This window comes from Botryllus schlosseri, chromosome 2 (assembly GCF_051294905.1).
Source record: "Botryllus schlosseri isolate E-star chromosome 2, Bs_hap1, whole genome shotgun sequence".
Lineage (NCBI taxonomy): Eukaryota > Metazoa > Chordata > Ascidiacea > Stolidobranchia > Styelidae > Botryllus > Botryllus schlosseri.
Window position 1 is genome coordinate 10,615,454 of NC_137237.1, and position 26,612 is coordinate 10,642,065.

Genomic DNA, 26,612 nt, shown 5'->3' on the forward strand with positions numbered 1-26,612 from the left:
CAAAATATCTCGTAAGTTTGGCGCGAAGCTGAGTATTGTTTGCTGGTGCCTTACGCATACAATTGAAGCGATATTTGCAGGTTACATCGCTACTATATTCCAGTTCTTTTAGTGAGGAATAAGCAATGGAATCTCCCTCAGTTAAGAAGCTCAAGCAAGGTATTTGTCGGTATATTTATATTGCGTGGCTGTCAGACTGCGGTACAACAAATCGATTCTGATCATTTTTATTTCCATTTTCTAGCTCAGTTACCACTCCTGCTCAACAAAGGCAGTCCAAGTGCCAAAAAAATTTCAAACGCGGAAAAGGAAAATGCTTCAACTGCAAGGTAATGCAGTGTACTCTTGAGGCTGCAACTTCAGCACCTTACAGCCAAAAAACCAAAATGAAAAAGCTATCGAAAATTGTCTTTGTAACCAGCTTTCATATGATACCCCACTCGCTTGAATATATTTATAAGGTTTTGCTCAATTCGCATTCTAAATTGCATAACGCTTGACCGATTTCGGACCATCGATCAAGTTTCGCCTCAATTTAACCTCTAACACTATACCTCATGGCATTCAATACCACATGAGAATATAGATCAATAGACTAGATACTCCGTAAAACCCAGTGCCAAATCTCAACTGTAATCCAACATCTGTTTACACCTTGAATTTTACATTGATAAACCGGAATGCTGCAGAGCTAAAATGACTAATGAGCAGAAAATCATCAATTTTTCAAAATGATGTAACTTTTGACCCCGGGGGTCAATTTTCCTCAAATAAACTTTATTGTGTTCGAAATTAACTCATCTATGCATGTAACAAATTTCAGAAGATTAGGAAATGTGGTAGTTCCAACTTTTGTTGTCCAGGTTGGGAATGGCCCCAGAGCAGAATTGGTGGCAACGGCACGCGCAGCGTCACGCGAGCATTTATAACTGATCACGCCGATTAATGAATTATGCTGACATCACAAAGCGATATCATAGTCCAGATCCAGAATAAGGCGCTTGTGCTTTACAATGAACGCAAGCAAGCGTGGCATTTGCACAACAGCGAATATATACGGCGTAACCCTAGTCCGGCGTATACCAGATCTATTTGGCACATTGCGTCGTTTAATAAGTACGGTAATTCAGGATCGAATCACAGCGATAAATATTTCCGTCATGCAGATGAAATATTCCAATCACGCGAGAAATCCGTCTGTCACGCACAAAAGGTTGTCGAAAACGACCAACGATTCCAGTCTGGCAGTATCGCAGTCTTGTGGTGTTTCGAATTGATTAAAATTGTTTATAAACCGAATCGAAATGAACTCTAGCTAGTCCAGTTAAGTCATAGAAAAATGTGACTTTAGTTATGACTCGAGTTATCCCAACACTGTCGAATAGCAGTAAGCCTCACATTGCTTGATTTAGATGAGAAACTGCCCATAGCATATCATGTATGTTGTTATTGTTTACATGCCAATATTGCACAATACAATATATGTATTTTACAGTGCTGCGTTATCCGAAGACGCTAAGGATCGAAAAGTGAGTAGTTGTAAATTCAGAATATTATTTCAAAATATATGGGCCTAACAATTAAATGTCTCTATTTTCAGAAGAGGATCAGTCAAGAATGCATGGTCATTGACTTAACTAATTCTGATATCGCTGAAAAAGATAAAAATGTATCTGCAGAAAGCTTGGAAACAGGTAAAACTTCATTGGCATGACCATACTGTGATGATTATTGGATACGGTATGCTTCATATTGGCAATACCCACTACTTCAATATGATATGATAAATAATTTTGTATTGCCGCTGTTTCAACAATTTTAATGCATCTTAAACACGATCTACCTTGGCATCCTTTCTCACATCATGTTTTGACTAAGCAATTACACAAGTAGTGTTTTTGATATGAAGCACAATAATCTGATAATGGGGTGTATTTGAAATAGACCTACTAAGCTTTTAAAGTGATGAGAGATTTAATTAGCTGCAATCGCAGACTGTTAGTAAAGAATTTCATACCTGCTGTTATTCGTGCGTTAGTGTATATTGGTGACACGTGAAGAATAATATTGTTCATTTCTGTAGGCTCCAAAAACCCTAATTGTTGTCTTCTACTCAACACTCAAATTACCCTTATTTTTACTATGATAACATGATATGACCATGAATAGCCTACTGATTGTAATAATGGACAAACTGATAAATGTGTCGTTTTACTGAGATCCGTGATGGCTTAACACTGTAGTATTACATTTCTGGCACTTACCGTCATACGAATTTTAGATCGTAAAGCATCTAAAAAGCGACGCAAGAGAACCTCTTCTCCTATCACACCGAACTCCAAACGATCAGCAGTTTCGGGCCGTGATGCCAACCCATCCACAAAGTCCGTCCCAAAATGTAAGCCAGGGACGTTGCAAAAAACTCCGAAAATCATGGTCACCCCGGCGACACCAAAATCCGACCTCATCGGATATTTCAAGCCGCTGAAGCAGAAAGCAACCGAGAAAAGCGTCGAACCGAAATCGAAACCCGACGTGCTAACACAAATGGAATCAGAACGTGTGAAAGCTGCCAACAAGGAAAAGCACAGGCACGCGCCTCTTGCCAGTATTCTAAGACGGAAAAGGAGCCGGTCCAAGTCGCCTCCTAAGTTGACAGACGCGAGCGCAGATGAGGGGTGTGTAGGGAAAGTCAAGAAGTCTGATATGGACGAGAAAAAAGGCGATAAAGATACTGAGGTTGGTGTTGAGCGCGGGGTTGTAACCAAGTCGCAAGGTTCCGAGGCACAAGTCAATCTCAGTTTTGACTCGAGTCAAGTCCGAGTCATGGTGTTTTGACTCGAGTCCAAGTCATTATGTTCAATTCTCAGTTCAATATGGTTCAACCCACTTTTTCAACTCCGCTCGAGTGATATAAAATGGCTCGCATTCATAATAGGGTGATATGGTAATTTTCCTCAGTCTTAACAGTTTCTGGTCCTATTTTCCAAGTATTAGGACTGATAGACGAAATGCCAATAATGTGATAACTATTCTTCAAAGTTGCGATGGAATGTCTGTCTTGGCCGCCCTAGTCTGAGTCGAGTGATTTTACGCATTTGAAAAATGACTCAAGTCGAGTCACTAGAACCCTGGTCAAACATACCAGATACATAGCCTTACTTTTTTGTCAGCATGGCTATATTGGCTATACAGTATACACGCCTCCCAACCTGGGGCCTTTTGCTCATGTTACTGAATGTACGCCTAAAAATATCAAGTACTGACATAAGGACCTGCCTCATGAAATGTGTTTATCCATGGTTATGTGTTTTGGTGCATTAGAACTGTAACGACAGCATCTCCTTATATTCCTATCATGTTTGTATTGCTGTTGTCCCACAGAATGTTCTTTTTCTGGTGGTTCCAAAAGGTGACTTGAGGATTTCTTCATATTTTGCTGGTAAAGTTTGCTATATTTATAGATGCCTTCATGTTTTAAAAATGATTTACAAACTTTTGGGTGCCTGTATGCTGGATCTGTAAAGAGCATAAAAAAGAGTACGGGTCTGTTAGTGTCACAGATCGCGCGCACTTGCAAAGTGTTAAACTAATATACTAACTTATTCTTCATAGTACATTCATAATTATCGGTTGGTAAAAGTCAGTTTTGTTGTCTGTCACCAATTCAAGAACTTCTAAATAAATGAATAAAATTATCCTCTTGCATTCAGTTTTTAAACAGGTCGGTAACGGAAGTCACCGAAGTAATTGTATGTTTCTGCGTAATTTCGTAGCTTCCTGATGCTAGATTTCGTCATTTATCTCAACAGGAAGAGGTAGCTGTGAATCTTGATGATTCCGACGTCGGAGATGAAACGGACAAAGATAATAAGGGTTCCATGCCGGAGCCAGCAGCGAAGGACGACACCAAGGTGAATTTCAACTCAACAAATCACTGCTTCGGAATATATTTATTGCGTTTTCCAGAGCGGAGTTCCATCCCAATGTCCCGGTGAAGAAGCGCAGCCTGAAAATCCCCAAATTGGCGCCTCTGGTTTGACCCAGACTGTTTCTGTCGACGAACCTATCAATTCAAATTCCGAAGCGGAATCCAATGAAGGCAATGATATAGCGGCAGCAAGCGCGAGTGATATCAATATATCAAACGCCTCATCGGCGGATGGGGTGGACAATGATGTTTCCGATCATGTTAAAGCCCCGGTAGTGCCCTCCGAACCATGTATCGCAATCGTTTCCGACGATGAAAAATTAGAAGGGGATGCCGTAGTGGTCATCGATAGCATGGACGACGTGGGTACGTCGCCGAAAATCGCGCTTCGAAAGTCTCCGCGCAGAGTTCGAGCTGCTAAAAAGCCGGCATCGGTTGAGGATTCGAAGCCAAAGGTGAGTTCGTCGTGAAATTTTGGCTTTGACTCGATTTATGTGACATGTGGTTTAGAGTAAGAGCCGCAGGAGTCTGGAAGCCGAACGTCGGAAAGAAGAGAAAGAAAGGGAGAGGGAAGAAAAAAGGCAACAAAGAGAACAGCTCAAGACGGAGAAAGAAAGGGAAAGGATGGAATTGTTGAAGAAAAAGGCAAGTTTCGTTTTGGTTCAGGCGTACCCACGTAAGCTCCTGTATTTGCAATTTCGGTTGGTTTCGGTTTGATGATTGACATATTTGTTACAAGTCATGAAAGAGAGATATAATTTTTTGGGTGTTGAAATCATATGCCCTTTATCTCTTGAGAGTTATAATATCAACGAAAATTACCTTTCTTATCCACGAAGTTATACACGCGCTTGTGAAAACGACATTTTTGTGCAGTTTTGATCGTCTTAAAAATTACAATGCGATAAAAATGCCACTGAATCTTTGGTATATATCTGGATCATAATATTTATGGTCTCAGAAAACGTATGTATTTTTCAACAATCCAAATCATTAATACCGTTATGACGGCATTGCAAGTCTACCCTACTAGTAGCCAAATATTCTATTCGCAAACGAATAACTCAGATCACACAATTTTGCCCTCTAACACACGATTCAATCTTGATTCGTGCTTTCTAGAGTTATTGTCATAGTCTGTGACTGACATATAACAATATGGCAAGTTGGCGACACAGGGATAACCATCTGGTCGTTGTATTATAGGCATATTTTAACCCGATTACTAGGTACTACAAAAGTGAATAAGAATGACCTCTTTTTAAGTCCACCCCCTTTTTAAAATGTGCCCCTTATTATTCTACGGGCTACTTCCCTTCGGCACGTTTCTACGCACCAATTTCTTTTGACGTCTGCTGGTATCTCTTGTACTGATACATCGGTGTTACAGGAGGAAGAAAAAGCCCGGAAGGAGGAGGAGAGAAGAAAGAAAAAAGAGGAGGAGGAAGCGGCAAAAGCCGAGAGGTTGAGAATAAAAGAGGAAGAACGGAGGAAGAAAAAAGAGGAAGAAGAAGCCGCTAAAGCCGAGAAATTGAGAAAACTAGAGTGAGTGTTGAAAGAAAGTTGTACGGGCATTAGCTTAATATCGGTTTTTGCTTTCAACTGTTCAGTGTTTTTATTTATTTTAATAATGTATTCTGCACCTATATCCAAGAGTTACCAGAGCAATAATATGTCTGTAAGTGGAGGTTTAAAAGTAGACCACTTTGCTGGGTTATGACTAGAGCCCGACCGATTATCGGCTCGCCGATAATATCGAGTCGATATCACACTTGGAACGAAATATCGGTATCAGCCAATGGTGGTAAAAAAATATCGGCCATTTTCTTGACGTCACAACATGGTGACAGGGAGTCAGAAGACGTGAGTTCTTCAATGCTTGTCGGTAAATTATAAAAATAAATGGCCAAGATGCATATAGTGCATACAGGAAAGTAGGCGTGCCACTGTGAAAAATATACTTTCACCGCTATGCCCCACTGACGTAGTGGGAATCCCCCTGCACCCTGCAGTGATCGATCACCGAAGACAGAGAGTATAGCTGGCTGGATAGTTATCTGCAGAAGATTTCAATCGATTAGAGAAATGAGTACTTCATCCATGCTGGACTGACCCTCGTGATCATAAGAAAAGCGTCGCGTCGAAACATTTTCTGTAGATAGTGCTGGTGGTGTCTGTAAGAAGCTGACAAGCCGAGGCTCGGTACCAACCAACAGAGTGAAATATACCAGTAATGTATGAAGTCATCTGACTGAGGCCTGAGGGGCCACCATGATAGGAAATATGCGAGCATAGAGTGCAAGAAAATCTAGCAAATGTGGAGTAAAGCCAACAATTTATTCAAAAATTTTTGATTCCATGATGACATGGACCGATTCTAACAAAAAAACGTAAAATATTGATCAATTGATTGTTGAAATGCTGGTCATGGTCAAGACCCAAGGGGATGGGTGGAGCAGTAGCAAACGTGAAAAATTTGAGCTGTTTTACACTGCCAGAAGAATATTAATATTTGGTGGAACCATTGAAGGAAAGATCCCCTGCAAGGGAGCGGTGGAACCGAAATGAAGAAATATTTTCAATTCTTGCTGTGCCACCAACTATGGTACCAAGTTAAAGACTGCTCACTGTGTTTAGTACTATATACATCATTTATGAAGACCAGAGAAGTTGAGAAATTGTGCTTCGTGAACTGTAATCTGCAACTACTAGGCTGGTGCTATTGATATATTTTTATAGCCCCTAGATCAGTGGTTCTCAACCTTTTTGGCCATCACAGACCCTCGCGGACCCCCTTGAATTTTAGTTCAAATTTAGCTCAATTAAGAGGCAGCCGTCACATGTCCTGTGGAAATATGAACTGTAGGCTTGTGATAAACAGCAATAGAATGTCTTTTCTTTAAAATAAAACCATACTATTCATGTAAAAATTGGGGAGACCTTTATTATTTCAAAGGTTATTTTGCAGCTGCATTTTTTGAAGTTCGTGGTCGTGTGTTGAACATCCGCGTCTTCGATTTGATATGAACGATGAGTGCCGAAAATCCATTTCCACAAAGATAGATGGAGGCTGATGCAATCTTAACGCTTAAGTTATCATACGTCCTCCTTTTTCAAGTTTTTGAAAATGTCCTCCAACTCCGAGGACGCCTAAATGTCCTCTTTTTTCCAATGCGTCCTCCTTCACAGCTTTTACATCTAAGATTATGGATATATTCGAGTGAAAATGTGCATAAATGACGCTAAAGGTAATTCGTGGTCAGATAGCAACTAACGACTTTTTTTAGTCAACACCACTTATTTCGAGAAAAAGTGTGTAAATCGGAATTCAAACTAACGTAATGACCTTTTTTTAGTCAACCAATCAAATTTGTCAGCAAATATAACGAAATCGGTTGATTTCAGTTTTCATCGAAGAATTGATAAAAGTGTCCTTATTTCCCTGTTCCAAAATATGGTAACCCTAATTAACGATTAACGATTCCGACGATACTTTTGGTGTGATCGCAACCAAATGATGAAACAGATTTCTAATGAACATATCTCGTACTGCCTAATAGTTTTTATCTAGCATCTCATCTTGAAGTTATTCTGGAATAGTGGATAACTGGATATGTATATCACGGGATAAAATGGATTTCGTGTCAAGTTATCAATCTCTTCATTTGGATAAATTAGGGAACATATTTCAGAAGTTTTTATTTTAAACGACTGTTCACTACTTTGATGAGACCGATAACTTCAAATCGAAAAGGTTTTGCAGAAGTGACGCTGATTGACCATACTATATCTCCACATTTTTATTTTTTCTACCAACCCCAACAAAACGTCTCTAAACAGCAATATGTTTGTGTTAGTAGGTTATAGGTAATTCGGCAATTAAAATGAATTTGGACTGCAGGATATTTCATGTCAGACGATTAGTATGATGATGTGAGTCATGAGGCTTTACCAGTTGTGGTGCGAAACTGCCTCATGTTTTCTAAAATAGAATAAAAAATGAAAAATTAGGTTATCAATCATTTTGAAAATTTAGAGGTCTCGCGGACCCCCTGAAATTGCTTCACGGACCCCTAGGGGTCCGCGGACCCCCGGTTGAGAACCACTGCCCTAGATCATTTATTTCATGTTCAAGCATAGCAATGGCTGTGAAGTTGTTGAAATAAATACTCTTGAGGTGCTAAATATGGGCCTTGAGCTAGATTCCATATCTTTTGAATATCGGCTGAATTTATCGGTGAAGGTACTGGATATTGGTTTTATCGGTATCGGCTCAGAAATCCAATATCGGTCAGGCTCTAGTTATGACAATTTGTAGTTGAAAAAACTGTCACTAGGTTTAGCCAAGTGGGTCGTAAAGAATTTCTAAATGCTAGAGTTTCCTGTTCAATTTGCCAAATATGCCAAACACCTCATCTTCTCACTATTAGATGAGCAAATACATGTTCTCTCCTCCAAATTAAATTGCCTTTTTTGCCTGTGATCGCCAAAGCCGTGTTCCCTAGGGTGGAGTGAAAAATGGAAATTTTTGAATTTCAAAAAAGGGTCTTGATATGTGGTGCCAAATAGTAAACAATTAAATTCTGTCATAATTTTGGGTTCGTACACCGTCTAGTGGTCGTGCAATTTCACCGAACGAGCCGAAAACAGGTAATTTCGCCATATCTTGATCATCACTTACACTAGACAGTCAGTTTTGGGCTTAAAAGATGCAGAAGCAACATGTTTCTATCTCACTTCCATAGAACTTACTCTTAAAAATGAACAGAAAAAAAGTTACAAGCAAATTTCTGATTTTATAGGTAAAATTAAGCACTGAAGCAGTGGGTAGGATGTCAAAAGCGTGTAGTGATTAATCTTATGACTGAGGAACATACCCTATCAATTAGAACCACTTTTTAAAACTTGCTCAAACAAATGAAACCCTGTCCAAGCATAAATAGGGCTCGGGCATCGAATAAAGACTGCTAAAACTGTATTTAAAACAGCGTCCATTGGTAGTGCAGCGTCACGATATCGGTAAGTTTATAACAACGGCTGAGATTTCTTACCAAAATGCTGTCGTAGGGTTTGTATCATATCTGTCACAAAGCTCCTGAATGAAAGCGCAAAAATTGAAAATACACATTCAAAACACAAACATCAATTCTATTCTGGAAACAGAAAATTTTAGTAGCAGTATCATATGAGTGTCAGTGTGCACGAACATTAAAATCATGTTTAGTATTGAAAGATTTCATCTGCTTTCAAGACTTCAGTTTTCGTCTGATGAGGCTATCCCTACGTTTAAATCCTGAAACATGGGTAGATGCTTCAGTAACCACGTTTTAATGTCTTTCCACTGCCTGGTTGTGGCAAGGATGACTGAGCCTTAATGGTGATGATCTTAGGTTTTCCACCTCGACATCTGACAAGGTCTTGATTACAGGCAGCTGTTCAATATCTTTGTGGTTTCAGTTGACAATTTGGTGGAAAGATTAAGCCTTGATGTTGATAACTGGAATTCGGAAGAAACTGATGCTTAATGTCGCTGTTTTTAGGTTTGGTGTCATTTATATATATCTTCCTTCAAATTCATAATTGGAATTTGGTATGGTATGGTTGTTCTGCGCATAGCTGTAATCTTGTTAACTGTAAATCTTCGGACGTTTCCCTCCTCGTCACCAAAGCATTCCCAGCAAAATATTCTCTGGATGTTCAAAATGAGCATTTCTTCGTAGCAAAGATAGTGCAAGGGAGTGAATTCGGTTATCAGTCAGCTTTGTGACACGGGAAACTATATTGTGGAAATTTTAGCACCATCTACAATGGAATTGTGCATTTTTATTTCAAACCATAACGGAAAATAGACCTCCATGCAAAATTGAGCAAGACAGTTCAGATTTCTCGATGGACGACTCTGTCCCACATAATACTTTGAAATTTGAGATGCGAGAGTCAACCATATTGAATGAACGACGGGCCAAGCCTCTAAATATTGCAGATCTGGTTCCAATTTACGACTTTGAAGGAGGATATATAAATGAAACCAAAACCTAAAGCAGCAACATTGACACCAGCATCACATTCTTCCAAATTCCAGTTATCAACATCAAGGCTTAATCTTTCCACCAAATTGTCAACTTAAACCTCAAAAATATTGAACAGCCGCCTGCATCGCAATCAAGACCTTGTCTGATCACGAGCTGCTGGGAAACCTATGATCATCACCATTAAGGCTCAGTTATCCTTGCCACAACCAGGCAGTGGAAAGACATGTGACAGTGGTGACATAAGCATCTGCTCAATGTTTCAAGATTTAAACGTAGAGATGGCCTCATCAGACAAAAACTGAAGTCTTGAAAGCAGATGAAATCTTTCAATACCAAACATGACTTTATTGTTTGTGCACACTGATACCCATGTGATACTGCTACTAAAATTTTCTGTTTCCAGTATAGAATTGATGTTTGTGTTTTGAATGTGTATTTTCAATTTTTGCACTTTCATTCAGGAGCTTTGTGACAAATATGATACAAACCTTACGACAGCATTTTGGTAAGAAATCTCATGAGGGGGTTTCATTTGTTTGAGTCAGTTTTGAGAAGTGGTTCTAATTGATAGGGTATGTTGCTCGGTCATAAGATTAATCACTACACGCTTTTGACATCCTACCCACTGCTTCAGTGCTTAGTTTTACCTATAAAATCAGAAATTTGCTTGTAACGTTTTTTCTGTTCATTTTTAAGAGTAAGTTCTATGGAAGTGAGATAGAAACATGTTGCTTCTGCATCTTTTAAGCCCAAAACTGACTGTCTAGTGGAAGTGATGATCAAGATATGGCGAAATTACCTGTTTTTGGCTCGTTCGGTGAAATTGCACGACCACTAGAGGATGTACGAACCCAAAATTATGATAGAATTTATTTGTTTACTATTTGGCACCACATATCAAGACCCATTTTTGAAATTCAAAAATTTTCATTTTTCACTCCACCCTAGTGTTCCCGTGTTCACAATAATTTTAGAGCTAGATTTTCTTGACAGTATTCTTGATTGAAGCGTGAAATTGGACGGTGTGTCATCGTATGGTTCTCAACCTTTTTGTCTTCGCAAACCCCATTTGGACCGTCACGCAGCTCCGCGGACCCCCCCCCCAAAGTATTAGTTCGAATTTAGCTAAATTATCGCGCAACTGTAATCTGTCTGGTGCAAATAGTAACGGTAGGCTAGTGAGGAACAGCAACAAAAAATTTTCTCCTGAATATAACTTCATACTATTTATGTAGAAATTGGGTAAATTTTCATTATTTCAAAGCAGAATTCTGTAGCTGCATTTCTTGTCTGTTGGATCTGGAGTACGGATGCGTCTTTCAAAATCAAAACAGCATTGTTGTGTAGTGCGAAAAAACTGTTCGTTAAACGTTGGTAAATAGATGAATTTAATCTTGCGGCTCGATTTGTGATTTGATTTTGGCTGGCTGCTTTACGCCTTCAAATTATTGACAATTTGCGTTCCATGTATCGAGTATCTCAGTCGTGTATTCAATTGTAATTTCTTCTTCAAATCTTTAGAGAAAGGAAAAGAGAAAGAGAACGCCTAGAAGCGGAGAAGAAATTGGAAAGAGAGAGGAAGGAGGAAGAAAAAAGGAAGGAGAAAGAGAAGAAAGAATTAGAGAGACTGCAGGCAGAGAAAGAGAAGCAGCAAGCTGAAGAAGAGAAAGTACTGCACAAGCGCTTGCTGACTGTGCCAATGACTTTTCCATAGCAATTCTTGTGTTTTAGAGAAAGAAAAACGAAAAGCGTGCGGAAGCTTTCAAAAACTTTTTTCGGAGTCCAGACAAGGCGGCGTCTGTCAAAAAAGTAATCCTTTTTATGGTGATTGCCATGGCGACAGACTGGCATCGTGTTTTGTGCGTTTTCAGACCCCGGAAAGGATCGGTATCTTTGTGCCTTTCCAGCCCAAACAGGACATGTTTTTGGCGCCGATTCATCGCAGAAAACTTTCTCCGAGAAGAAAGACGGCGTTTGAGGATGCGTTTTCCGGACAGGTCTGTGTTGTTTTCGCTGTCTGTAGAGCAGTGAAGTCTAAAGGAGGGTAGAATCGGGGAACCCTGTACCCCTTTCTAAGCTTGACTCCATTTTGAAATCCCTTGCTGTTCTCTCGGAGAGATTAATCTGCTCACCCCTATTCTGAAACTATTCGAATATTGTTCATATTGTGTCTTAACGGCATTGTTGTAAACCTTCTTAACCGTTTCGCACCGGCGTGTCTATTTTTCGACATGCCGGTACGAGAGAAGGGTGCCGTAATTGAAACCACGATATATTACATATTAATCGTGCTAGGTCGTTGTTGTTCATTTCTGTGAATAGATATTGTTTGTACAAGTTCATTGATACCTTGTTATTTCATATTTATTATATCGAAGACGTCAAAATCGTATATCAAACACCGTGGATAATTATGTTGCAAAATGCACTGTGTCGGCAATTCGCGCGTCATTGACCACAATCAGATAACGTTCTGTATGTTTCGTTCTAGCCGCCTTCGGGCATAGTTGTTTCATTATGTCAATAGCTAGTGTCCATACAAGTCCACACATATCTTCATATCTGATATTAGTTACATCTAAGCTGATCAAAAGCTATGTGATAGGCCGCGTGACAAAAATATCCGCCGAAGCATCATTTCGCAGACACGCGCGTTCCTCGTACCCGCCATATACACTGTCGTTTAGTTGGTTTTATTCGTCATAACCAGCTGTAGTTTGTTGCTATGAATAGCGATTGTCAGTTTCTGTTTATATTGTGCTAAAGCAACGATACTAGTTAGTTCTATACCGCTCAAGGTTTCATTTGAAAACCGGGAAGCGAATTCCGTCAGACTACCGTACCAGCCTCAAGCACATGGCTGAATACCCGTCACATAACGTGAAATATATCGTGTTCTAATAGGCATACACCTTCATAGATTGTGTCTGTGAATTGTTGTTGTCTATATGATTCTAAATAACGGCTAATGGTAAAGTATAATTCGGAATACATACAATATTACTCAGCGATTATACCTACGCAAAAGCGTGCGTCTGGGTATACAAAGAGCTGTCGTACATCGATATATATCTTACGTTGTAGTAATGATAAGCATTTGCAGTAAATCGTTATGGTAAGGACTGTAAATATCCGTCTACGAACACTAAAATTACTAATATAGGGTCACAACAGTTAGAGTTATAAGCCCTCGAAGTTACCATACGCGCGCGAATGACGCGCTATGACTCACTCTCTCTGCGGTCTGCCGCGAGCTGACTAAAACGGTCGGCATTGTTTTGATTAGAAATTAGCGCCTGCTAGACGTAGACCGTCGACTCAGGGCTCTCTAGAACGATGAATTCTGAGCATATACAATACACCAGACTGTATGGTCGTCGAATACCTATACTAAGGTTCATAAGGTCCGCAATTTAGCATTTCTGTTTCCAACCAACGTTTTCACGGCTTGCTCTTGATATAAGTGGCCAGACACAGAGCTCGAAATGATTTGAGTGGCGCAATCGGATCCGCGTTGAAATTCTGAATCGAACGCTACCTTGTTTACCGGGCTCCAATCCCATTAAGGCACAGATTTTCGATTTTGAAAATTGAAGTAAAATTTTTCGAAAATTGCAGCCGTTGCCATTCGGTTAACGGCCTAAATCTTGGAAATTAGTTAAACTAGATTATACCCCCACACCCAGTCATCAAAAGCTCAAAGCTTCCCCTGCTTTGTGAGTAAGTCATTATTCACATATCCGTACTGAATTATGTAACTGGCCAACGTTTATGTGTATTGAGAATTTGGCACGAACAAGATTATCTGATCCTTGTATTGGCATTTGTACATAGATTTAACCCGATTAATCCATTAGAATGTAGAACATTGTCTGTTTTCAAAATATCCCTCCTCTCCCCTATTGTTTAACCTCTCCCTCTTTTTCTCTCAGCTGGTTGCGCTCCTGTCTGTGGACATTTCGATTTCAGTTTTATTTCTCTCTGTGTACAGGATTCGGTTTCGGATTATCTCAAGGAAGTCGCCGGGAAGCCCAAATTTTTCTTCGGTCCGACAATTCCAAAGACTAGGAAAAAGTTTGTGAGGTCGGTCTTTTACGTCAGGAATTTCTTACCGGACGCTTATTATCTGACGATCTTCAGCAATACTTAACTCAATCCTCAAATTTGACTTTAGTTTGATCTCTACACCCTGTATTTATCTTTACTGGAAAATGCAGAATTGGCACATGTCGCATGACACATTCCATGTGACTTCTTCAATTCTCGTATATCTGGACCTAAGGTGGAAAAAGAGGCCCAGAAACTCTCTTTTATCTGTTTGAATAAATATGGTTAGAGTGAGAAAAATGAATCCTCCAATATCACATGGGAGTTCACAGAAGTGAGTTGAACCAGACTTGAACTTGACTCGTACTCGACACGCTGCTCCCTAACTTGGACTCAGACTTGACTCAAGTCATGACTATGAAAGTAAAATGGACTTGTGACTTGGTTACAACTAGGGCTGGGCACAATGATTCGAGTACTCGAATCTGAATCGAGTAATTATTTCAGTGATTCGAGTCGAGTAGTAAAAGTCGATTTTTTCGAGTACTGTAGCTATACGCTCCTCGCCACTGCACGTTAATTTATCAACGATAATTATAGTTTCGATACAATTTCTCCCTGTAAAATCCTTGAAACATTGACTGGCCGTATCGCAGCATGCGAGACATACAGTACAACGCTACGAACGTTACTGAAAATATATATTTCCGAAGTCATGATCATCTCACTACATTGTCACAAAGTGCAATGAAACCCGTATGGTAGAAAAAAGACCGAACTATCTTTGATGTGATCAATAACAGGCATTATATTATTTGTGGTGGCATGAAAGGTACATATTTAAACTTTGACATATCACATTGTATTATTACGTCATAATGAGTGATACTCGAATACTCGACTCGACTCGAAGCATTTTACGTGATTCAGAATCGAATCACTCAAGTACTCGATTTTGCCCAGCCCTAGTTACAACCCTGCATGTGACCGTCCTGAAAATTTGATGTCGTAAAATTGCAATTGTATCAACTCTGCTTGGTGCGTTCTCTTTAGTTTGGAAGACGACGGCCTGGAACTTGTGGACGACGGCGTAAGCTCCCAGGCGGAAGTCCTGCGTGCCAAATTTCTCTCTTTTCACACCAATTACCGACCTCCCTACTTTGGGACGTGGCGCAAGAAATCGAAGGTTCTCAGCTACAAGGACCCGTTCAAGAAAGACAACGTGAGTTTTGAAATGTGCGCGGCAGTTTCAGCGAGTTTAGGATCCAACAATCATTTCAGGATCTGTTCGATTATGAGTTTGACTCCGACGATGAATGGGAGGAGCCCGCAGATGGGGAGGATATTGATAACAGCGAAGGGGTGCGTATGGAATTGCTAATCTGTTTTTGTCACCGATCACCAGAGTTGATCAGAATGGTCAGCGTTGCTACTGAAAGAGATTGTTGATATACCCTATTCTTTACAGTTCTCTACTAGTTGCTGACGATGACCCTTGGCGAGTGTCAGCCGAAATTATTTGGTTTTATTTCAATATGAATATATTAACAATGGTATAGTGAAGTTCTGATTCTCCAAGTGTCTCTTCAAATAGAAGGAGAACTTTCCTTTTAAACTCCTACTCAATGCTCGAGTAAAAGTATCAATTTCCAAGACATGTGAAAACTACATCCAGTAGAGGTAGAAAATGAGATTTCTGAAAACTACTCAAGTTTCAAAAATTGGATTTGGTCGAGGCGGGGGGGTGGGCGTACTATTACCGGTTAATCGGTTGCGGCTATTTTTGTAATTGCAAGATGTGTCATCCCAACTAACACAAAATGACCGATGATGGTACAAATATGCTCATCTTTCAGAAATATATTCGGTTACCGTGATACATATGCTTTTCATGCGGTTGTCATTTCACTCTTAAAGGATTCCGACTCATCCCAAATCTACTTTGTACTTTTCTAAATCCAAATTGTATAAAGTAGGTAGGTTTGACTAAAAAACTGTTTGACCGGAAGTTGTCTTAAAGGCATAACCAATAAAGTTAACCTACTTGAGCACTCCAAAAAAGTATAAGTAGCCTACTGTACTGTACAATGCAATAGTATATTCATATTGAAATAAAACCAGGTGATGAGTGTCAGCCAGAAATATTCAGTTTATTTCAACGTGAATATACTCTTCTGCACCTCCAAGAGTATGTGAGTCTCTGACTAGAATGAAAGCATTTATTCGTTTTTTATCGCAGGAAGATGAAGGAGAAGGAAATGAGGAAGATGAGGACGACGGATTCTTTGTTCCTCACGGATACCTCTCGGACGATGAGGGAATCGGAGAGGAGGTCTGCTTTTCGGATGTGATTTGCCCGTTTCACATGACCGAATTGAGTTGTACGCAGGGCGAGGAAATTGTCCAAAAGCCGGATCACAAGCTGAAGCAGAAACAGCTCGAGTTCGAGGCTTCGTTCAAACGGAAACTCACAAAGTTGACGCCGCTTGTCATAGGATGCGTCTGGAAAGACAGCGCCGCCGCGATCGATAAAGTTCACAGAGACTTGTTGGACAGTTATAAGGTGGGTTGTGTTGGTAGTGTCGGTGACTATATCATCATCAGATGGCTCGAGTTATCAAAGATGAGAAAGGTCTGAATCACCTGAAATCTGTGCCATTACAGAACAGATTACACAACAGACTGGGACATTTTGATGTTCGTAAATTGTCGCCGAGGTTGCGTTTTACCAAATGCATATTTGATTGTTCATGAGAGATCAGGGACTTGGTAATTGACAGCGCTGTCGGACTCGCTGGCAAACTTATAAGCGCAAGTTCGTCAACATGAGAAGCTTGTATAATCGGCATTTCCTAATGATTTGATGCTATTTTGGTAAATTTGAAAAAAATCCAAACCCCTTCTTTTTTTGCGGCTGGCTACGCGCCTGCCAACGCTATCTACATTTGTTTTTTCTTCTTGGTTTTGTGTGAGTGAACGCTGTGATTTTTAAAACCGTCAACAACGTTCCATTTCGCAGCCGATATTCCTGTGCAAAACTCCGATACCGGTGACGTCAAGTAACGGCGCCGACAATGAGAGAGATTCGCCAGCCGACGCTAAACCCGAAAAGAACAAGACCAAGCATTCGGTGCCCGAAGAAGGTGGGATATTTAGACTCGATTCCGGCTGCGATGATCGAACCTAGTCGCGTATCGTTTCGATTTAGCAATGCCCGACCTGATCAGGCTGTTGCATGGCAATCCGTTGAGCCTCAGTCGCATTGTTAACGAATTTCAAACGTACTGGAGAGTAAAAAACACAGATGCTTCTGCCGGGGTCGGCCCCATCTCTTTGGACGATTGCATGGAACAGGATGTTGAAATTGAAGGTTGGTTACGTTTTGATTTTTACACAGCAATAGAGTGCCGAATATCTGCAACGGATGTTGTTAGTTTTTCTGTGCTTTTGTCTTGTAGCCATTATGTATGCCTGTGCCGAAACAACATTTCGTGTCAATGTCGGGCCTTTGTAATAGCACTAAGATTACGGTTCAAGTTTGCACATCAACCGTGTTAATTACGACCCTCTTTTATTCAGAATCTGCCGATGCGCAGCCTGAGCCCATGATAGTCGGGAAGCCTTCCACAGAAAAAGACATCAGTGCGACGCCCACAAGCAAAAACGGCGATTTTGAAATTTCCAAAGCGCAGATCAGGCTCAAGTGCAAGGAGATCGCCACTTACGAACGAAAAAGCAATATGAATCGATCCTGCTGGTAAGCTTTTGATAACTTATACACAATGCTGATATCTTTACTGTGGAGGCTCTGATAATTCCTGTAATGTGCTTACAAGTAGGCGATGACATTTTGACGCACACTGTGACTCGGTGGTGAATAGGAAATGACTCGAGTCAAAACTTCAAAGTAGAACTGACTTGTGACCTCATGGCTTGATTACAAACCTGGAATTAGCAGTGCAGGTTGACAACATGTACTTACGTCCTCCAAAAATGTAGAAGTACTTTGTTATTGACCACCCCTGCGCATTCAGTACATGGCGGTACAAGCACACATAGCATATTTTGCCTTTGTGTGCTAATTGTCGTATCTCTACAGGTTTGTCCGCGACACCATTCTCGCCGGTTATGATTTCGGCCGCAACGGTGTGCCGGTACCTTGTCGCTGGAAGTACGCTACGGAGGTGCCAAAAGTGCAGTTGCTCGTGTTTCCCGAAGTGAAGAAGGCCGCGGCCGCAGAGAAACCGCCGGCTCCCGGCACTCCGAAACTGAATCCCGCCGCCAGCATCGCCAAATTCGCCTCCAAGGTTTCGCCGAAGGCCATCTTGGAAAGCAGCAAATTGAAGTGAGTCTGTCGCGTGAACATTTTACCCAGTGAGATACTGTGTATGCCCTTTGGGATCATCATTGATTCCGTCTGTTACTTGTGGGTTTCGTTTGGATGACGATAAAGACTCTCTCTCCCAGGGAAGCACAAACGTGGTGCGTGGGTTATGAAGGCGATACCTGTTAGCGATTGAGTAAACTTTGTAAAATTTGTACCATCTAAAATAGTACATTGAGCTTAAGCACTCTTCGCCCTGATTATTCGAAATTTCATGCTGGTGACGTCATAATTTGTGATATGATTGTTGATAAGCAATGTTCTTTGTAATTCTCTACTGGTTGCTGACAATTAACCCTAACCAGTATCAGTCGGAAATATTCGAGTTCATTTCAATGTGAATATGTATATTGAAGTTCTGTACCTCAAAGAAGCTTTTCAAATTTTTTATCTCCATTTTAAAACATGCGTGCCAATTTTTCGGGACTCTCCTGGCTCGAATAGTAACAAAACTAATCGGGAAAGATCGATTTCCGAGGCATATATTCACAAATTTTTGTCAGGTTCTAAATATTTTAGACAACTAAGAATACCACGTAAACTCCTTCCGATAATATGAATGATAACGATGAAGTTAACATCTTCTATAATCCAGCTTGTTACACACTGAAATTCACGGCTTCAAAGAATTCTGTGTGGCCAAGGTGCCCCTTCGCGTACTTATATAAGTTTATTTGACCTTTTCAGACACGAAAAAGTCAAAATCACCCACCAGCAATCGCGAGCTTGTTCCATTTCGAAGTTTGCCACCGAAAAGGTGCGTTGACACGTCCCGATTTGATCGGCAATTGATAAAAATATTTACGGAACTTCTCTCGTTCGTTAAGAACTCCCCCGACGACATCATCGAAAAGAGCGCCCAGAAAATTTGCGAGGAAAACCGTCTGAAGGCAAAAGAGGCCGCAAAAGTGAAGCCGACGGTACCACCACCGCCGCAGGAAGGCGTGTCTGTGATACCGTCTAAAGAGGCGATTCAATCGTTCTTTAAAATGGACAGTAAGAAACTCGGGGAAAAGTCTACAGGCGAATAGCTTGAAGGTTGCACCGGAAAAATATTATACAACTTATACTATATTTTCCTTTCTGTGAAAACGATAATCATCTGTCTGCCTTTCAAGTCAAGCATGCCTCTTACAAACAGCGCATGGAATAATTTAATTTCATCCCTTTCTCGCATATGAGAAACAAACCTGTTTAAAAGTAAGTGCCGTATTGAGCGATAGAAAAGTACGGTTGGTTGCTCCGCGCCGAAAACATTTGCTTCCGCTACCCGTATCGAATTGATTTAGTAAATACTAATCGCAGTTAGCGACGTTACATCCCGACCTCTGTATGTAATGTCAATAATTTCATTGAGCTTTTCTTCCTTTTGGGTATGAAATAAATGCAGATAAAGTTCTCTCAATTCTGAGTGATCATTGTGGTGCCGCTTGCGAGTCCGTCAGTGGCTGTGATGGACGGCAGTTGTAGACTGTTGCTTTCCACAGCTTGTGGGGTCTCTTCCTCGTTCTGTGTTGTGACTTTCAGAATGCCTTCGATGTCGTCGATCGCTTCCTTGAAATTTGATTTACCCTGTAAACCAGATGGAGGTGGTCAGAGTAAATGAACTACAAATAGGTGCTAATTTTGAAAATGATATCTTGAGATAGGGCTGTCTCACCTGGTGGTGGCAACTTGCCTGAAAAAAACTGGATGGAAGTACATTGTTACTGACCACCTCTGAAACCAGGAGATAGGCTGTCTTAGATGTACTTGATTTACGAAAAATTTCGATCCTATTTCAAGCCTTCAAAAATTTCGATCCTATTTCAAGCCTTCAAAATTCAGAACATATAGGCATATTTTAGAATTTCATCCCGGACCTAGTTTGAACAGTGAAATTCCGGACATGTCCGGGAAATTCCGGACATGTCCGGGAAACTCCGGACGTATGACAACCTTATCATAGTTGCGTCGTACAAGCATCAATACACCGATGCTAGTTTGTGACTGATGCCTGACATTGCCATGATCAGAAGAGGTCTCTGAATTTGGAGTAACTATGGTGAATGCGGGACTCTCTAGGTGTTGACTGATGCTTTCATGGTATGTCAACCATCTGTGCAGAGAGCGTAGGATGACACATAGTTATGGAGAAGTAAAATATTACTTTATATAAGGTCATGTTCTATACCAGGGGCGGGCAACTTCTCCATTCGGCGGGCCGGATATAGGAAAATTAAGTATTAATCTAAGACAGCCTATCCATTCTCAGATTAGTTGAATTCCTTGTGAGGTGGTAGGGTACTTCATCCCAAATGCAAGGATATTTGCAGGTTATGTGTCCGATCAGAGTCATGTTCTACATTTTCACATCCGAACATCCATTCACAATGGTAATCCAGCCAATGTATTGTATTGATTGTGTCTCCATTATACTCTTGTGCTGTCTCAAATCCTATAATTAATCGAGGCGTTTATGATAGTTACGACAAAATAGCTCTTCACCTGCATATTCGGAGCAGATATCTCCTGGTGGATCACTGATAGACCGCGTGCGAACGAGGCCAACGTTCCTGGAAGGTCTTCGCCAATCGTTCTGCATAAGTGACACGAGCAAATACTTATTGGGGATATATGTCGAGAATTGAATTGACTTATCTTACAGCATGCCCATTCTGTCCCTTTTCGATGAGTTGACCAGGGTGAATATGGTGCCCTGTCGCTCTTTGATATCAAATCCTATGCCGTGCGCCCTGCACATCTTCAAATAAAATGGTATTGATGTTAGAAACTGGAGTGGAAATAGTGTTATTCCTGACGGAACAAGTCAGGTGTTTGGTAGTTCAGAGAGGTGGATGTCTCAATGCATCTGAACTGGCACAGGTTAGCTAGTCTACCATGAATATGACATAAAAACATTATGACGACGCCGCTGGTCGATCTATACTTCAAAGACATATCGTTTTATGAACATTTGTAGCCCTTAGCCACATGCTTTGGATGCTGTAGTATGAATTAATCATCGAAACGATAATCTAAACATGATTGTTAGTCAGAATAGATATATGAATTCAGTACTCCAAGTCGCTTCAACACCTTCCTGTCTTTTCACTGTATCGCGTTTTTGTGGTGTTTTGAACTGATAAAGATTGCTAATAAACCAATGATGATGATGATACTGGGAAGAATTGACACGAACTGCTCATTGAATAATTAAAATCAAGACTCGTCGAGCCGTAACTGAAGATTTTTTCTATCAATAACGTACTCTCTGTCGTACTAATTTTGACAAGTAATAAGCAAACAAGAAACTTCTGAACTAGTAGAAAAACCAAGCTAGGTTGAGCATGCAGTTCTATTATTTATTACATCACAGTAGTTGCGATATCAGTTATGAACTGTGAGAAACATGAAACGAAATGCATATATGTGCTTTTAGAGTCATTGTATCACTGACTTGGTGATCTAATCCTAACGTTACCTGAAAAAACACGTTGTAGTGCACGACGGCCATGTTGGAATGTATGAGGTTGGTGCTCATAACACAGAATCTGTTCAAGTTTGGAGGCGGCTGAAATAAAGAAAGACATGCATCGCTGGTAGTTGCGTTGAAGAGACTTGCTTGTATTTACAAAATTTACCTTTTCGACAACTTGATGCTCTCTACGAAACCGGCCGAGCTTCTCTTTAGGTGGCGGGAGCACACGAAAATCACATTTTGCGGGATCAAAGGTGCCGCAGGTTACAAACAACATCAGTTGTGTCATGGCTAAATTGTCACTGAAATAAAGAACGCAAATTACCGATGAAATAAAGCTAATAAGATCTTTTTATATGCATGCTTCTTACATATTATGACTACCGGTATGTAAGATTTGCATTAGATATTTTGAGTGCCACATTTGAAACAGTAGTGCTGCTCATTTGAATGACTGAAATAAAGTTGTTTCGAGTTACACATTGACACTTTCTATTTAAATCAATTGATTCTAACACATAATCACAACCTTGAGCATGACCATAATTGGCATTGTCACTCAAATGAACTTTAACCAAGATTGTTACTCAATGAACACAATTTTCATTAGGCTATGCATTCAAATGAGCTGTCAGCCTCAATCACATATTGGCAAATGCAATCATTAAGTGCTGCCTGACACAGTGTCAATGGCACGATGCCCAAAATACGAAGAAATACAATAGGTAAAAACTCAATGCCATCATCAAAGATCAGATCAACACAATCCAAATGCAGGCTGGCCATGCGCAATAACAGGGTAGTAACCAAGTCACAAGTCAATCTCACTTTTATAATTTTGACTCGAGCCAAGTCGAGTCATTTTCAATTCACCACCGAGTCAAGTCCGAACCTAAGTCAACTAGTAAAGTGCTGAGTCCGAGTCCAAGTCATTATGTTCACTGTTCAGTTTTCAGTTCAATCCAGTTCAACCCACTTTTTTCAACTCTTCTCGAGTTATTTAATGACTCGCATTCATAATATAATAATTTTCCTCAAAGTTTCTGACCCTATTTTTCCAGTATCAGAAATGATAGACGAAGTACCAATAATGTGGTAACTTTACTATTCTTCGAAGTTGGAATGAAAGGTCTGCCTTGCCGTCCTAGTCTCGAGTCATATGACTTGGTTCAAGTCACGCACAAGTTCTACTTGAGTACAAGTCGAGTCATTTTACGCATTTGAAAAATTGAATAGTATATTCATATTGAAATGAACCCGAATATTTTCGGCTGACACTCGTCAGGGGTAATCGTCAGCAACTAGTAGAGAATTGGAAAGAACATTGTATATCAACAATCGTATCACAAAATATGACGTCACCGGCATGAAAAAACTCTGTCAACAGAAGGAGTTCGTGTACCACCTAAAAATAGTACATTGAACGCTCTCTCTTTCATGCCGGTGACGTCATATTTTGTGATACGATTGTTGATATACAATGTTCTTTCCAATTCTCTACTAGTTGCTGACGATTACCCCTGACGAGTGTCAGCCGAAAATATTCGGGTTCATTTCAATATGAATATACTATTCAATTGTATATTGAAGTTCTGTACCTCCAAGAAGCTCTTCAAGCATTTGAAAAAATGACTCGAGTCAAGTCGATTCACTAAAAAATCGTGATTCGAGTCAGACTCGAGTCGAGTCATTACAACCATGGGCAATAATATGAAAGAGAGGTGCGAATAGTCTCATTTTGAAACCAACCTGTAACCAATTGTGAGATCCGTAGCCCATAATACTTGTTTGAATTCGTGATTTATGTAGGTGACAAAATCGATCGAAAAGTGACCGACGACTCCCCTGGCCCGTGACGCTTCAGCGATTCTCACACATGTAGCCTCCAACTGCGCTGGTTCCACGGAAGCCTGCACAATGCACAAGTGACGCATTGGGACCAATCATTTGAAAGCGGCAACATAATCGCCAGAGGATGTCAGTAATGAAATTCTAGTGCGGTGGTTCCTAACATGGACGATTTTGAGAAACAAGGGGGCGAAAATACCAAACACAGCCAAAAAATGCACGTGAAGACGGCTTATTCTGTGTATGACGCGAAAATTTACTAAATAAATGGTCAACCCAACAGAAAGTAGTCGCGGAAGCCGGTTTTCCGAGCACCATCTGGGAAAAATGACCCTTTCTTTAGTCAATTCACCAGCGATCAGAGTTAGGTGAATAATTTCCTGTTTATATGTCCTCTTTTTCTCACTTGTAATTGAGTAGAAGTGTACAGAGAGAGTTATTTCTACTTTGAGTACAAACGATGACAACTGCGACCACCACTTACTTTTGGAAATCACTACTTCCACCTGCAGAGTAGAAATTTACAGATCTACTTCTACATCTACTCAAGTGCCAACGCTGACTGCTTGATTATCTCTGGCAATCGCTCACTTGCGGCACAGACACTCCCCAGCTCGTCAATTCGTTTCCGGCGTGAATTTGATCGCCACAGGACAACATTTGCACGAGTCCAGTCGGGTCTATGAACATATCGACGGTGAGACAGGTGATGCTGTCCGAGGGCGGGAATGCTTCTATCACTCCTCCCTGAATTTTGAGATGATATTACGGACAACGTGATGCAAAGCTTATAATATATTATATTATATATTAAAGTCACAGTAACTCACCTGGCTAAGAAATGCTTCTATAAAGCCGTTCCAAGTCTTGAAGCCTTCCGCGGAGGCCGGTTTCGCGTGTCTCTCGAGACATATCGGAATCTCATTCAGCATCTTGTTGTAGGCGGCGTCCTGCAAAACAACTTGAAAATGAGTGAAATGAATGAAAATTTTTGACGTGAGGTCACGTGTCACCGACCATGGCATGACAAAAAAGATTAATTTCCAGGTCAAAATCAATTCCCGTGACACAGCCAAGATGCAAATGCAGAGGTCGCAGACACTGAGACGAAGGAAATAAATATAGGGTCACAATGACGAAAACGAGAAAAAAAATATGTTAGTTAAGTACAAGTAAAAATTAGTTGTTATACGCAACGATTTGGGCACTAGAATCCGAGTCGAGTCGATTGGCTTTATCATAGTATCCAAAGCATTTTTGAGTGGTGATTAACCCAGAGCATCATCACATAGTTAAGGTTAACAAACAAGGAAACATTTACTTGCTAAGTCTAACTGGGGTTCTTTTCTTTGCTGTTACATGAAGGGTACATATTTCAACTTTGTAATTCGCTCTTAATATGTATGGCGTCATAGTGAGTGGTACACTACTCGAGGTTTAATACTTCCAACCACTGATATACCTGCGCCCATCTTTTACTCCACTTTTCGCCGTAACGAATGCTTTCTTTCACCATCCACGCATAACTCGGCAAGTATCTGAAACATATTCCGCATCGTTATCATCTTCAAGCCTTTGCCGACATCCAATCTCACTTAGCGATATCGATATAAGCGATTCCACGCCCTCCAAAGCCATTATCGGTTTTGAACAACCATCTCCTAATGTACGGATTATCGCAAACAAGCCTCGATAAGTTCTCGTGCAGCTGCGGTAACGAATACACATCATGTTCCCCGGGCGGGCACATCGCTTTGGCGGCAGCAAATATTCTTCTAGCGCCGGACTTACTGCTATAAAGGTGACAAATCTAAAGAGATATCATGTCAGTTACTCGTGTTCAATTTAATGTTATCAAGCCAACGCACCTCAGGATCAGATCCCAGAATGGGAATTCCAAGGTCGTCAGCTACAGCTACGTCGTCCTTGTGTACGATGGACGGAACTAAATAAGCCTCGCGGCCTTTGATCAAACGCTCTATTCTCTTCATAGCGCGGGGGCTGTACTTTAGCAAGGACGAAAGGCACATCTGGTGCGTCTGCGTTGAAAATAACGTGACATACATTTATTATAATCCTGCTTTCAAACATCCCAGGGCTGTGGAGTCGGAATCGTGGTTTCAGAGTTTGAGTTTTTTTATATTTTCTCTTGATGGAGTGGTTGTCGCAGCAATTCTGTAAAACCGTTTGGAGCCAGAGTTTGTCAAAAAGACTCCAACAAATATTCTCAAATGTTACTAAAATGTGAAGTTGCAGTTGCTGAAGTATCAACTCTTTTATGTACCGGTATGGTAATGAATTCGACGTAGGATGACCTTCACACACTAAATTTCTTTGTGTGAGAGTGAGCACAATATCTTTTTAATTCTAGAGGTAGATTCACTTGGTTAATAATACTAATAACTACAAATGTAATTGATGTATAATTTTCTGAATAGATTTACAGGAATGTCAGGGTTCTGTGAAGTAAATATTATAGGAGTCGGTGGTAAAGTGAAACAACTCCACAGCCCCGAAACATCCGGTGTCACTTACTGGAAATTTGTTCAGCGCTTCCGGTACAACGATAGTGAATCGACTAGACAAGTCTTCGACATTGGCTGGATCGGAATTCTGCACGGCCGACCTGAGCCCGAGTAATTTTAGGTAGTAATTCTCTAATTCTTCACCGATAGGAACTGGAGATACGTATATGATGTCGACATTGGGATCTGAAAATAAGGCGACACGGTCAAAGTAGTAATCATTGCTCCACAAGCAGAGGTACAAGTAACGCCCTAAATTTCTACTCAATCACAAGTACAAGTACCTATCTCAAGTAGAATGATCTGAAAAGTGTTATGTTCGTGTATTTACGTTGGCCGATAGAAATCAGTTTGTCTCCTATTTCTAACAGGGTAACGTCTACCT

At 40.6% G+C, this 26,612-nt stretch overlaps 2 protein-coding genes across 2 annotated transcripts in view; one reads left to right on the top strand and one right to left on the bottom strand.

The window, feature by feature from the left end:
* Nucleotides 1–19,799, top strand: LOC145433478 (uncharacterized). Its single transcript, XM_080310594.1, has 23 exons — nt 1–159; nt 245–329; nt 1,496–1,529; nt 1,601–1,694; nt 2,282–2,739; nt 3,813–3,914; nt 3,970–4,386; nt 4,442–4,563; nt 5,357–5,476; nt 11,485–11,632; nt 11,695–11,772; nt 11,835–11,960; nt 13,955–14,046; nt 15,064–15,232; nt 15,292–15,372; nt 16,250–16,342; nt 16,400–16,573; nt 17,030–17,153; nt 17,219–17,380; nt 17,590–17,767; nt 18,110–18,355; nt 19,082–19,151; nt 19,222–19,799. Exons 1-23 carry the CDS (start codon nt 126–128, stop codon nt 19,423–19,425), a joined length of 3,411 nt encoding a protein of 1,136 aa, XP_080166720.1. The 5' UTR covers nt 1–125; the 3' UTR covers nt 19,426–19,799.
* LOC145433474 (IQ domain-containing protein H-like) overlaps nt 19,531–26,612 on the bottom strand; it is a 23,129-nt gene continuing 16,047 nt past the window's right edge. Inside the window, exons 13-24 of the mRNA XM_080310591.1 lie at nt 26,238–26,413; nt 25,571–25,741; nt 25,298–25,512; nt 25,165–25,240; nt 24,533–24,652; nt 24,294–24,449; nt 23,604–23,764; nt 22,018–22,156; nt 21,858–21,947; nt 21,040–21,137; nt 20,882–20,972; nt 19,531–19,966 (exon numbers count right to left, since the gene is read on the bottom strand). Of these exons, the coding sequence (XP_080166717.1) occupies nt 19,796–19,966; nt 20,882–20,972; nt 21,040–21,137; nt 21,858–21,947; nt 22,018–22,156; nt 23,604–23,764; nt 24,294–24,449; nt 24,533–24,652; nt 25,165–25,240; nt 25,298–25,512; nt 25,571–25,741; nt 26,238–26,413 (1,664 nt within the window). The 3' untranslated portion in view covers nt 19,531–19,795. The remainder of the gene's footprint in view (nt 19,967–20,881; nt 20,973–21,039; nt 21,138–21,857; nt 21,948–22,017; nt 22,157–23,603; nt 23,765–24,293; nt 24,450–24,532; nt 24,653–25,164; nt 25,241–25,297; nt 25,513–25,570; nt 25,742–26,237; nt 26,414–26,612) is intronic.